Source organism: Anarhichas minor, unplaced genomic scaffold, assembly GCF_050575085.1.
Source record: "Anarhichas minor isolate MPS153535 unplaced genomic scaffold, ASM5057508v1 ptg000001l, whole genome shotgun sequence".
Lineage (NCBI taxonomy): Eukaryota > Metazoa > Chordata > Actinopteri > Perciformes > Anarhichadidae > Anarhichas > Anarhichas minor.
In genome coordinates this window covers 260,635-274,978 of record NW_027466447.1, presented here as the reverse complement: position 1 = coordinate 274,978, position 14,344 = coordinate 260,635, and the positions used below count along the sequence as shown (strand labels likewise).

General features: G+C 42.6%; 1 protein-coding gene across 1 annotated transcript; it reads right to left on the bottom strand.

Annotated features, from left to right (window-relative positions):
* Positions 1-11,269: 11,269 nt before the first annotated feature.
* LOC142960863 (uncharacterized) lies at positions 11,270-13,204 on the bottom strand. Its single transcript, XM_076102792.1, has 2 exons — positions 12,755-13,204; positions 11,270-12,010 (listed from the first exon to the last, which is right to left on the bottom strand). The coding sequence occupies exons 1-2, from the start codon at positions 13,202-13,204 to the stop codon at positions 11,270-11,272; spliced, it is 1,191 nt and encodes a 396-aa protein (XP_075958907.1).
* Between the last annotated feature and the right edge of the window lie 1,140 nt (positions 13,205-14,344).

Below are 14,344 nucleotides of genomic sequence, written 5' to 3'. Positions count from 1 at the left end.
AGGGATTGGGTCGAGAGTTGAAAATTAGCAACAGTAATGAACTCTCTGTAAAGCAGTTGATGCTCTTTATTGGAACTATGTTAAATTGCATAGTCCCTATAAAATATATAACAAATGGTTGTGAGGTATCTACTTTATAGGATGATAAAAGTTGTGTTTACAGCTTGCTGCCCATTGAAGACAGCATGTTGACATGCTAATGATTGGCACAGTTTGTTAACACATGAGGCTGGATCATCAGATGACTGACGTCATTGTGGAGTTCATCCTCCAGGACTACATTACAGGGCGATCCATGTCCTGTAGAGACTGGACCAACAGAAGGATGGATGACCAGCATTGAGATATAGCACTAGCATGGGCTTAAGTGTATCTACTGAAAAACACTCCAACTGTGCATATTATTTGTATTATAAATATTTTAAAAATGTGATTCCGTTTTCAGAAGTTCAATTGGTATTCAAGATTATTTACTACTTCTCCACCATTAAAGAGCTTTTTTCAGCTCCGATCTGAGCAGAACCTCTTGATCTGCTCTAATCTCAGACCGAAACATCCCACTGCGACCTACTGCCTCTGCACAATCTGCTTTTTCAATTTACGGCTATCAAGCATTGGAATATGCTCGCAGCTGAGCTTAAAACTTGCAGACTTTCATTATTTTTCACATGGTGGAAAAAAAAAAAAAAAAAGTATATGTATTGAGCAACCAGTCGTCTCGCCATCAATTAAACCTTGATTCGGGTCTTTCAATTGTAATGAATAGTAGTTTTATAGCACTGGATTAATGTGCTGGTAGATGCTGCAATAAAGCTGGTATTGAATGACCTCACACGGGGCACCAAAATGATCACAGAAACTGCTCCTTAAAACTATAACAGAGTTTATTTACTTTATCAAAAATCAATAATATTATAAATCAACAAACATCTATTATACAACTTCAAGCTCACTACATGCTCACAAGCAGCATGAAATTTATTTTCTGATTTCCAGCACCAACCATATATGCATTCACATTTTCCTAATCAATAAACTGATCAATCTAGCTGCTATTTTTTTTACCTTCCTAATTTCCTCAGACAAACCGAGTCATATTAGAACGAATATAACATCCGTGTGCAGCAGTGAATACTAATAATCAACCCTCTGGAACATCTCTTTATCATTTGTGATGATTTGCTTGTCAAATTACTGCACAACCAGGTCAACCTAGGACCCCTCCACCATTATCTATAGTTAAGTGTTTTTCCACTTCACTGTAAAACAGATATTGTCTGGCCTTCAGTAAAAGGAAAGAGCTGTCTTAGCTGCCTCCATCTGAGTAATTACATACAATATCAAGCCATGTGTTTCCTGGAATGAAATTTAGAAAAAAGGACTCATTGCTTCCACATTAATGGTACTTCTTTTTACATTATTCCAATCTTGGTTTTATGTACAGCAGAGAGACCACAGACCTTTAAAATAGAACACTAGTTTTTCAATGTGAGGAGGAACTTGGGGTTCAGTGTAATGATCAAGAACGCTTCGACATGCGGACAGTAGCAGCCGGGAATCGAACTGCCATAAAGGACGACCCGCTCCCTCTTCTCTCTCAACATCCAACAGCTCACAGCTCAACAGCTAACTCGCTAGCTTAGCTCCTACACAACTACCAGCATCGAAACAGGAAGGCAGAGGTAAAGTCGTAAAGCCTGCCTCTTGCTTGATTTGATTGGGCCCCATTCAAAATGTGCCCTCCCCCATGTTGAAACAAAACCTACACCCTTTCACTCAATTACTGTAAAGCTAAATGCACAACAATTTCTTCTCTGTATTGAGCGAGATTGATGGTTGGTTCTAATCCATGATGTCATCCAGCAGTGTTTGGATGGGAGGATCCATTAGGGGCCTCTCCTTTCAGTTGATTAGGTCCCTGTGGCCCTTTAGGATCTGTGCTGATGACATAGCTGCCGATAGGTTTAGAGAACATGAAACGTCTCACTCCGAGTCTACGTTACAAACGTTTCCCAGGAATCCCTGCTCTCACGAGTACTGTCTCCTCATGCAACAAATAACGAAATTACCATGTGTGGTTTTTAATGAACAAGACGGCATAAATTTAGCAGAATCACGGCTGTAATTATTTTTGGATGGCAAAATTTGACTGCAATGGGAAAAAGGTTGTATTTCACATTTTCTAATAAATATTCCATGAAATACATAACTTGGTGTGTTGATACTTAATTATTAAAAGGTCATGTTTTTTATACATGCAAATCTGACCATGTAGACCAGGGGTGTCAAACTCATTTTCACTCCGGGCCACATCAGCATCATGGTTTCCCTCAAAGGGCCGGTTGTAACTGTAAGACTGTATAACTGTAACTACTCCTAACATATTGTTAAATAACTGTCTCTGCTTTTGATTATTGTTTATTCAAGTGTAAAAATATTGTACATGCAGTTATATAAATGTAAAATATTTAAGCACATTTCTGTTATTATAACATAAATCATTTTAATTTAGGGTTAAGAAACCCACATTACTCTATCAAAGATCAAACTTTTAAAGACAAATATCATCAAACACAAGTTATTACATTAACTTTGTTCAAAGCTATTTTTATCACCTCTCTGCATCACTAATGTCCCTCCCTGCCGTCGTCCCGTGCATGGCAGCTACATCCAAGAGCTCCTCGCTGAGAGTCAGGTCTGCCTTGAGCCTCTTACAAACACTGATAGATGATGTATCTCGTCTCTTAGCTAGCTGTGTTGTTAGATTGCTGCTAGTTCCTGAACTCGGTCTGCGATGGTGTTTCTTCACAAACTGACATTTGTAAAAGTCTGTATCTGATCGGAGCTCACCTGCTCACATACCTTTAGCATGCACTGGGCTGTAGCTTCTGTAAATATATTCTGCTGTGATTGCACTCTGCCTTTTAATTCTTGGACAATTTTATGTTTTCCTTGGAGGCTAAATTTAGCTCCATGTTTGGTGTCAAAATGCGACGTAAATTGTATCCTTCATCACCGACACGCATCATAACACAGAAGACAGACCCATTTTTCTCCCTGAAGCACCGACATGTATTCGCTTTCCCATCTTAAATGACATCTTCTTCCCTCTGCATCAATTTTTCTCTTCGTGGACATTTTGGGATTATTTGTCGATCTTTTTCAACTCAATCACTTGTTGGAAAACCGCTTTACGGGCTGTTCCCTCTCCTGTCCACCTGTTGTAATGTCACAGACAACATGCTATCTCATAATTTCAACTTTCTATCTCATAATTTCGACCATGGGGATATTTTTATTTTCAAGTCTAACTTAATTTTTTAATTTTTTATTTTTTTTGCTGGTGGGCCACATAAAATGACGTGGCGGGCCGGATTTGGCCCGCGGGCCTTGAGTTTGACACGTGTGATGTAGACCTTTAGGAGGTGTGTGGTTCTTCTGTTATTTGATGTGAATTTCTACTTTTGTGGAAAGAGGCATATGAGAAGTGCAAAAGAAGTGGCAGAGACTTTATTTGAATATTTCTATCAAATTTCTGCTTCTCTTGAGCATTAATTAACTTCAGCCAACTCATGCAGGCTTTTTCGTTTTTCATTTTCATTGTTTTTGGATCAACATAAATTATGGAGGCTTTTGTTTTTACCTTGTTTTGTGTGTTACTGCAAGAAATAACATGCAAGAAGTGTTTTTATTCCAGGTATAGAAGCAGTACACTGTGTCGACTTGATTTATCACACACAACTGTATGTCTGAGGGTTTCATGATGATTTGGGAAAACAAAGAGAACTACTTGAAAAGAGGACCTTCACAGCAGAGAGCCAAATAACGGTGAACAATACACACACATAGCACTGTGAATGTATACCTGCACAATAGCTGCTTATGATGAACTGCACTGAATGCTCAGGGGTTATTACGTGCATTCTCATAGACTCATTCTGACTGTTCTAGAAACAGTGATGAAGAAACACAACAGAAATCAAAGCAGTTGAAGGAAGATGAAAGTGAAAAAGAAAAAAACTTACAGAAATAAGTCTACTTTTGACCTTTGAGAACATATTGAAAAAAAAACATTTTCAGATGGACTTTGAAAGTGGACTTGACCAACGCTGTCGGAGGAACAATATCAATATCGTTGTTTTTATTATACACATTCTTCTTCCTTGTCACGATCTACTGCCTACATCATCAACAATGCAACTTGACTGGCCAAAGTTCACCTGAATACGTGGTGTGATATGCTAGTAGAGGCTAGTGTAGCATCGAGCTGAAAGCATTAAATAATAAGCTTGTAGCTGGTGAAGTTAACATGGCTTTAAAAAACACAAAGTGGACAGTCGCTGTCAGACTCAAACAAGACATTTTTCTAACAGTTACAGTTACAGTCGCCCTTCTGACTTCTGTGGTTTCTTGAAAGGGAGGTCCTTTTACGCTTTAAATCGGTCTTGTCTATTCTAAACTCCCCACGGGAGGATCTCTGGAAGGTCGGCATTTTAGAGGTCTTTCCTTCTATACATTGGTTTTTATCCACAGGATCAACACTAGATCTCTGAAATATTCAAACAAATATCTGTGTTTTGCATTACTTATTTTATCGTCCCTTACTTTAGAGTAGGGCTATATTCACATCCTGGACTACTACCCACTACTGTTACCATAGTCTGTGTCGTGCTGTGCACAAACTTATATTTTATCCAAAAGTTGAAATGTTTATACTTTTAGGCCCATACTGTGTATTATCTACAGCTTCTCTGGAAGCTGCATTTATGACTACATGTGACCCCTGACCGACCCCTTTCTTCTCCAACTCCCAGCATCCCCAGGGGGACTGTGGCCTTCCAGTTGTTCCGTTCCACCTTGGCTGCTTAGTATATATGAGCTTCTTCCTTTTATTTGCCTCATCTGCTGCCTTCCCCTGGTACTATTGCAGCAAAGTAAGCAACCGCAGGGTGTTTAACCACAAGGTCAGGGCTAGAGGGCTGTAGGGGACTGGGATCCCCCCGGGACACAACAACAAAGGTTGTTGACGCTTGATGTATTCACTGTTTTAACTCTTTCACGTTGGCTTCACTTTTCATTATTTTTGATAGCCAGCAGCAGGCGACTCTTCTGGTTGCAAAAATACGTCAGATTGTGTCGAAGTCCCGACCCATTGGATGACTCTGCTGGTCTTCTTCGCCCTTCAGCTTCTAGGAATCAACCTTTTCTTCACAATCTTGGCATGATTTTTGTCACCTCCTTCAAATTTGATAAACAAATTAGTTAAGTTGTCAAACCTTTTTTTTCCAGTAAAAACTTTTTTCCAAGGTATCTCTCATTCCTTTATTAAATCTGGGTTAAACTTCTGTAATTCTTTGTATGTGGGTGTAGAACAGTCATCTCTTCGTCGTCTGAAGTTAGTACCAAATGCAGCTGCTCGTCTTCTCACTCCTCACCCACCTCTTCTTGTAACCTTCTGATTGATTTGAGCTTGTCTTAATCTTCTGTTGTGCTGACTTTATTTTACTACTATTATGTTCACATTAAGTTTATTGTTTCACTGTTTTTTTTACATTGTTATTGTTGTTTGCTTTTTCTTCATTTGCATCGTATGCTTGTTCAGCACTTTTGTCAACTGTGGTTCTTTAAAATGTGCGACACAAATACAATTTGACTTGACTTTAAAATATAGAAAAAACATTTTTAAGTGTAAAAATCTGGCCCTTGTGAAATGACTGCACTGGCCTGAGAAACTGAACCCATTACAAGCGAGAAGGACGTGTTTTATGTTATATTACCTTGTAATGCCTCCAGTATGCTGCACCTCACCCTGCATTCACAGCTCGAGTTATGATATTCTCATTTATAGTGACATTGTGGATTATCAACAAGTAAATGGACTCTCATTAATATAGCTGCTTTATAATATTCTGACCACTCAAAGCGCTTTACACCACACCAAAAAGCACAGCGGGGTAAAATGTCTTGCCCAAGGACACAAATGTATATCTTTTGCATCTGGGAAAGTAATTGTCTAACTAACCTTTGGCTGTAATGTATGTGTGCTTCCTATAAAGCATCAGGCTCGTTGGAGATGAGTCAGTCCTGCGTAGAATCAATGACCGGCGATCGGCGCACAATGTGTCTGACTTGCTCTGACGTCATGAACACGTGGTCAACGATGACCTTACGAGATCGAGGCGGCCGCAGTTTTTAGAGCCAGACGCCGCAGTTGCTCACAACCGACTGTATGACATAATGCATGATGGGAAACGCCTGGCTGTCTCCGGATCAAAGAGCTGATTGGTTCTTAGATTTGACAACAAACACCATGTTTTGTAGAAAATCCTACTTTTCTGTTTAATCGTAATACTTAACGCTAGATTATTGGCTATTCGTCTCATGTTTAATTTAAAAACACAACTTGTGTGATTTATAATAATAAAGCTTATTTATACAACACATAAAGACAGACATAAAAGAACAAAATATACCATACAATGCAGATACACGCACATACATAAATATATATTTACAAACAAGGTCTGTAAACTACAAGTAGCCTACAGATCGGATCTAACAGGAAGTTTCTTTGACTTCCTGTTTATAGTTTGAAGGCGGCTCAAAACTGTCCGACTTGTCAACGTCCACTGCTGCTGCCGCCGCCTGCTCTCATCTACTGTCCAGGGGAGGCACAGTTCATCTCGAATGAGCCCAATATTTCTAAGTGCGAATTGAAAAAGAGGAACAACAACAGCGTGTGAAGACCGAGCTGAATCGGTTCACTGTACAGTACATATAGACCTCCATTTAGAAATCTATATTTGATTAAATCCTTCCGGTCTCTGTTTCCTTGTGTGAAAATTCCAAATGCTGATGATACAAACCTAGCTAATGATGCCAATATGTGTTTTATAAACTATCTAGGATGCAACCTTTTCTCACAGCTTGATATGATGCTGCGAGACAGATGTATAACACAATCCGCCAACACAAATCCATACCTTCAGCAAGGGCCTGTTTCATTAAGACACTAATCACGTGGATGCTACTTCCATAGGAGACGAGGGGCTGATGGAGATAGGCAAATACATGGGAACATGCTGTAAAGTAGAATTAATTGCAGTTCACTGAAGCTAGCCAGCATGCTAGCTGCTACCAACTTTGGTCAAGAGGAACATCAGCTGCACACGTTGAACCATTCCAACATGGGTTTCTGTGTTTTTTTTTTTACACTTTGATGGCCTCTTTCTGGTCACATGTTATCACGTTCCGGTAGTGTAAATTAGTTTTAAATTGGGCATGGAACTAATGGTAGGTTTATTACTGAATATCTGGTTTGGTATGTTAAAGTACTGCTAAACTCACAAAATAAGTTAATTGAATTACAAGTTGTTCGATATGAGCCAAGCAATACTATTTATACACAGCTTCCGTTTCTATCTCCATGTACTGCAGTTTGAGCACACGGATGGAATCTGCATGGCTTGTGTAACGTAACTGACATCCTTTAAAAGTCAAATCAGTGGAGATAATTGGCAGCCGTATTTTACAGGTCTTAAAAACGTGTGACCTGCCTTAGAGCACAGTAGACAAAGAAAAAGTTCATTACGGAAACACTCTTATTGGAATGAGTTTTCGAATGAAGCAGCCCCGTTTCCACCTTTCCTGTCAGCTTGAGAAGCATTGATATTATTGAAATTTGAAGGGCTGACTCAAAGAGAACTGCTGCTCCGCGGCAGTCAAGGTCAGGGATGTAGGGGTGGATAAAGTAATCATGCAGGGCATGCATTACAGCTGGCCAGGGGCTAACAGCTAACGCTGGAGGTCGGGGCCAGGGGCCGTTTCAGGGAACAAAACGGATCTAGTCACCTTAGGCAGAGAAAAAAAGCCAGGGGCCAGATTTGGAACTGCCATTGAGTAGTTTGAGTATTCAGTGATTAGTAATTTCCATAATGCCTTATTGTCACATTTTCTGTCATTGAGAATTTTGATATTAGAAGTTTGTTGAAGTACTCAGATCTTATTTTTGGAAAATAATCTCAATACCACACTGTAGGAGTAACCTTGAATACTAGACTATTCAACAATATGATCAAAGGTACCTGATTCGACAGCAAATCTCAGTCAATTATCGCTGTGACAGAAAAATGTGGTGAGGAAAGAAAAGATCATTCCATTCTGGCTCTATGGGGGTGCTGCATGTCTTATTTCAGATAGAATTGCTTTGTTTCACCAAATAAATCATGATATATAGCCTATTTTGGTATATACAGCGGGTAAAATAAGTATTGAACGCGTCACCATTTTTCTCAGTAAATATATTTCTAAAGGTGCTATTGACATGAACTTTTCACCAGATGTCGGTAACAACCGAACTAATCCATACATACAAAGAAATCCAAACAAATTAGTTCAGAAATTAAGTTATGTGTAAAAAAAATGGAATGACACAGGGAAAAAGTATTGAACACGCTTACTGAAATTGATTAAATACTTCGTATAAAAGCCTTTGCTGGTAATGACGGCTTCAAGACGCCTCCTGTATGGAGAAACTAGTCGCATGCATTGCTCAGGTGTGGTTTTGGCCCATTCTTCCAAACAAACAGACTTCAAATCTTGAAGATTCCGTGGGCCTCTTCTATGAACTCTGATTTTCAGTTCTTTCCATATATTTTGTATTGAATTCAAGTCAGGTGATCATCTGGGCCATTCTATCAGCTTTATTTTATTTCTCTGAAACCAGTTGAGAGTTTCCTTGGCTGTGTGAAATGTCCACCCTCGTTTCATCTTCATCATCCTGGTAGATGGGAGCAGATTTTTATCAAGAATGTCTCGGTAAATTTTTCCATTCATCCTTCCTTCAATCATATGAAGTTTGCCAGTGCCGTATGCTGAAAAACAGCCCCACACCATGATGCTCCCACCTCCAAACTTCACTGTTGGTATGGTGTTTTGGGGTGATGTGCAGTGCCATTTGACCTCCAAACATGGTGTGTATTATGGCATCCAAAGAGTTCAATCTTGGTCTCATCTGACCAGACTATATTCCCCAGTATTTCACAGGCTTGTCTAAATGTGCAGCAAACTTTAAACGAGCTTCAACATGCTTTTTCTTCAGCAGTGGAGTCTTGCGTGGTGAGCGTGCATACAGGCCACGGCGGTTGAGTGCATTACTTATTGTTTTCTTTGAAACTATTGTACCTGCTAATTCCAGGTCTTTCTGAAGCTCTCCACAAGTGATCCTTGGCTCTTGGACGACTCTTCTGATAATTATTTTCACTCCTCTGTCAGAAATCTTGCGAGGAGCACCTGGTCGTGGCCAGTTTATGGTGAAATGATGTTCTTTCCACTTCCGGATTATGGCCCCAACAGTGCTCAATTGGTTTCAGAGAAATAAAATAAAGCTGATAGAATGGCCCAGATGATCACCTGACTTGAATTCAAAACAAAATCTATGGAAAGAACTGAAGATCAGAGTTCATAGAAGAGGCCCACGGAGTCTGTTTGTTTGGAAGAATGGGCCAAAACCACACCTGAGCAATGCATGTGACTAGTTTCTCCATACAGGAGGCGTCTTGAAGCCGTCATTACCAGCAAAGGCTTTTGTACGAAGTATTAAATCAATTTCAGTAAGCGTGTTCAATACTTTTTCCCGGTGTCATTCCATTTTTTTACACATAACTTAATTTCTGAACTAATTTGTTTGGATTTCATTGTATGTATGGATTACTTGGGTTGTTACCAACATCTGGTGAAAAGTTCATGTCAATAGCACCTTTAGAAATATATTTACTGAGAAAAATGGTGACGCGTTCAATACTTATTTTACCCGCTGTATATACACACATCTCAGCCTATTATTACTGTTAATATAAATGTGAAAATATGTCATGAGCTTTCAATCAATGTCCTTGGATAAATCAGCATCTAAACTAAGTAAAAACAAAGTGACTGCATCCCTCTTAGCAGAAGTGGAGTAGAAGTACACAATTGTATTTCACTAACAAGGATCACGCCAATAACAGTATGAGTTTAGAGGTTTATTGCGTAATGAGATGATTGGAAGATTGGAAGCGGAAGGGGTCGAGGGATGAAGGGATGTATGGTAGGGGTCGAGGGATGAAGGGATGTAGGGTAGGGTTAAAGGTTGAGGGATGTAGGGGTAGAGGTAGAGGGATGTAGGGTAGGGGTAGAGGTAGAGGGATGAAGGGTAGGGGTAGAGGGATGAAGGGTAGGGTAGGGATAGAGGGATGAAGGGATCGAGGTAGAGGGATGAGGTGGGGGACCGTTGGTGTCCGGCGGCTGTTGGGTGGGAACGGAGACTCATGAGGCCAAAAATAGCCTCATGAGGACAGATGCCGGTGGGCGTTTCTGATATCGTTCAGGTTGGAGCGGATGTAGGAGAGGTACGCGGTGGAAGACCAGTGACCAAGAATCTTAATGATGTGGTCTGGAATTCCTTGACTCGAGGCGGCTGAGGCGGCGCCAGAGCAGAATGAATGACCTGAGTAAAACTCGGGGGGTATTCCTGATCTGGCTAGTATATAGCGGAAGTGGTGGTGGAACCAGGGCCGCATGGCCCCATTGCCTGTTTCGGTGATGAAAAGGGGATCTAGCGGAGAAGTTTGGCTGGCTGATCTTGAGATTAAGTAATCACGGATGGGTTCATACGGACTCAGGTATGTATCTAGACGGAAGAGGTAGATAGGCTGAGGCGGACCGTACTGGTTGGTCTTGCTGCATTTGAGGTGATAAATGACGGTGTCAGGATGAATTGAGATGTCGGACATGGTGGCATGTCGTGATGGATCGTGGTCGGAGTTTGAGGCGAAGGAAGCCAGCAAGAACATGGACTCGAGTACTTTGTCCATGAAGGGAGAGAGGTAGCCAGAGCGGAGAGTATGGATGTAGCGGGTGAGAAGGTCCGAGGTGAGGGGCAGACGTTTAGGCATAGGCCGTGGTTCCGCTTTACGGAGACCTTTGAGTAACATCGCTATATGCGAGTGGGTAGAGGCTGGGCACGGCGTTCCTGAGGACAGTTTTGTGAAAAAGTTAATGCCGCTTATGTATACCCGTATCGTGGAGGATTTAATCTTAAGGAGGGAGTAGGCAAAAGTAATGAAGTTTGCGGGGGTAAGGATGTTGAGTGATGGGAAGGGAAGGTTAAAAGAGGCGTGGAAGGATTTGAAGCGTTTCCATCCGGTGAAGTATGATGAGAGTGTTTGGGGGGCGACGCTGTTGAGGATAGCATCTTGAGAGGCGGAGATTAGGTGTTCCAGTTGCGGGGTCAGTTGAAGATGGTGGCTGAAAACGGTGGGACCGGAGTCGGCACGGGGTCTGAGGTTGGCGCTAATCGTCTGAATTTCTGGAATGAGAAACGGGAAAGTGAATCAGCGATGGAGTTGTAGTGACCTGGTATGTGGGAGGCTCGGATGATGAACTGGTGCTGGGCTGAAACCATGGTTAGTCTCCGCATGAACATCATTATTTCGAGACAATGTGACCGCCCTTTATTAATGATGTCTACTACGGCGCTGTTGTCCGAGTAGACGGCAATGGTCTTTTTTGACCATTCATGCCCCCAAAGAATGGCTGCTACGACTATTGGATACATTTCGGAGATTGCGGAGGAAGGAGTAAGGGATGAAAATTCAGGCAGCCATACGGCTGAGAACCACTTGTCGCCATAGAGGCCGCCAAAATCGATGGAGGGTGCTGCGTCTGTGTACAGCTGGATGTCTTCCGGCTTGGTGACGTGTTCGTCGTAGAAGAAGGAAATGCCGTTCCAAGAGGAGAAGAACTGGTGCCATAGCTTTAGCGCTGTCTTGCATGCTTTGTCGAGTGTGACGTGGTCGTGTAGCTTTGTGACAGAGGAGGCGACTGAAAGGAGGTGTGACAAGAAGGATCGGCCTTGGGGGATGATGCGGATGGCGTAGTTGAGGTGGCCTAAAAGCGAGAGGAGTTGGTGTTTGGTGCATTTGGGGGCCAGGAGGAAATTAGAGATTAGTAATGAAATCCGGTTGATTTTCTCGGTAGTGTTAGGGTTAGATGTTTTCAGGGGATACCCAGACCGCTGGACTTTCCAGTCGCACCAAAAATGAACTGGATCCGGTTAACAATCAAAAAGTATTTAATAAACAAGAGAAGCTGGAACAGTTGCAAACTGAATTACTCTATCGATATCAATATGTCCCCAGGGCAGAGTTCTCACAAGGCCCACTAAATAGCCCAGCCCAGCTGGTAAACTACCCAGAGTGGTAACGGCGCGACCTCTGGCCAAAACCCTCTGGAACTAAGCCTATATTTAAAAGTCTCTGTCCGAAAGTTTAAATGTCCAGTATCAGCCTCTATGATTGGCCGAAATTCAATAGCCCCTCCTGGCTTCGGCAGTTATCATCTCAGTGTTTGGTTGAAGTCGTCCGGACTCCTCCTCAGGTCCTGGTGGTCTGTTGTCCATTCCTCTGTTCTCTGCTGCACCTCTGTGAAGCCTCACTCAAAATGTTCCCTTTCTGACCCTCAAAACTATTCATACAGTGTTTTAATACCTTTAGTGACTATACTTCTATGGTTTAATACATTCAATGAGTAAAATGCTGTAACATATAATATCCTCTATAAGTAAGAATATTGTAAACATATAATACATTCCATAAGTAAATATATTGTGACTTTTAAACATAATTTGACATTCTTATTATTGTGACACTTCTACTCACCACTAGGGGTGTTATTAAATCCTACTAATAATGCTTTTAATACTGAAATCCTTCACAGTAGGTAGGGATGCTTGGAGTGAGACGGAGTCGAGGATGATGCCGAGGAATTCCAGGGATGTTCTGGGACCTGTTGTTTTCTCTGCGGAGAGGGGAACACCGAGTTCCTGAAACACGGCCGTTAGAGTGTGGAGGCCGAGTGCTGGGGGAGATGAAGGTGGCGTGACAGTGAGGAGGTGGATGACATACGGGAGTTTATGGACGTTTATCAGGATCCAGCAGAGTGCTTCAGAAAGGCAATGGAAAGTTTTTGGGCTGCTCTTGCACCCAAAGGTCAGGCGCACCGAGAAGTAATAAGCACCCTTCCAGAGGACGCCGAAAAGGGGCCAGTAGTCGGGGTGGATGGGAAGTACTTTAAAGGCACTGGTGATGTCTGCTTTAGACAACCAGCCTCCTGGACCTGCAAGGCGAATGAGGGATGCGGCGTGGTCGATAGTGGTGTACTGCATGGAGTAGTAGGGCTGGGGATTAGGCTGTTGATGCTTGGAACTGTGGAGCCGTGGGGGGGAAGAGAGGTCTATAATTAGTCTCTTTTTGCCTGAATATTTTCTAGTAGCGATGCCGATTGGACTGATTCTAAATATAGGGAAAGGTGGGCTAGTGAGTGGGCCTATCATATATATGTCTTTGACTTGAATTTTTACAAGTGAAGGAAGATTCTGGCTTCACCTGCACGCCTGGGTGGAAGCCGTGGGTAAGACCCTGGATAAGGAAGCTTGTGAACTGGTGGTCTGGGTGAGTTTTAAGGGCGGAAGCTAGGGCGTGGATGTTTATTGGTGTGTTGAGATACTTACACTTGCTGTGCTTTGTTGGTTTATGGGGACAGGTTGGTCTTGCATGGGCCCCCCCGCAGAAGGAGCAGGTGTGGAGAAAATGGCAGCTGGAGGATTGGCATCCTAGGTCGTTGAAATTGTTGCAGGCCATCCTCCGCCCTGGAAAAGGATTGGTCTACCTCTTTTGTCCATACCTCTGGGGCGACCACCGGAGGTGGTTGGCTGGTTGATCTCTGGTTTAGGGATGATGGATGATGGGGGAAGTAATGGAGGCAGGCTTCAGTAAACAGGGGGGCTTTGTTTACGGGAAGCTGGGGTGGAGGGCAGGGGTGCTGTGAGGGTGCATGTGGTGGCCGGATGGGAGGGTGCGCCGCAGTGCTCGCAATTGAGAGAGGCATGAGCTGCGAAAACTCTGCAGTACAGTTCTGGGTCGAGTGTTCCCCAGTATGTTCCCTGGTTGAACTGCTGCACGCGACCAGCGGCTTCGGAAGAGAATAGGATGTGGTAGTTGTAGAACCCTTTACCTCCGAACCCCAAGGCTAGGTTGAGTATAAGTGCCAAGTAGTCATCCAACTCGGCCCTGCAGTCAGGGAAGACGGAGCAGATGATGTCGCGGTATAGGGAGAAAGAGTAGGCAAATTCGGTCGTGGTGAGTTCCTTGGATCGGGTGGGGAGTGGCTGTGAGAGTCCGATGGGTCCGAAAATGGTGATTAATTCCCTTGGGATATGGGGATTGCAGGTGGATGGATGAATGAGTTGGGCAAGGTCGATGTAGTTACCTGCGAGAATCTGTTGCCTGAGCGTGTGTGGCACGGG

What these genes read in the sequence shown, in the direction of transcription:
- LOC142960863 (XM_076102792.1), bottom strand. Translation starts at nt 13,204, where the DNA reads ATGCAGTACACCACTATCGACCACGCCGCATCCCTCATTCGCCTTGCA. An exon ending in TCCAAGCATCCCTACCTACT is followed by an intron (nt 12,011 to 12,754) that starts GTGAAGGATTTC and finishes AACACTACCGAG; the next exon opens with AAAATCAACCGGATTTCATT.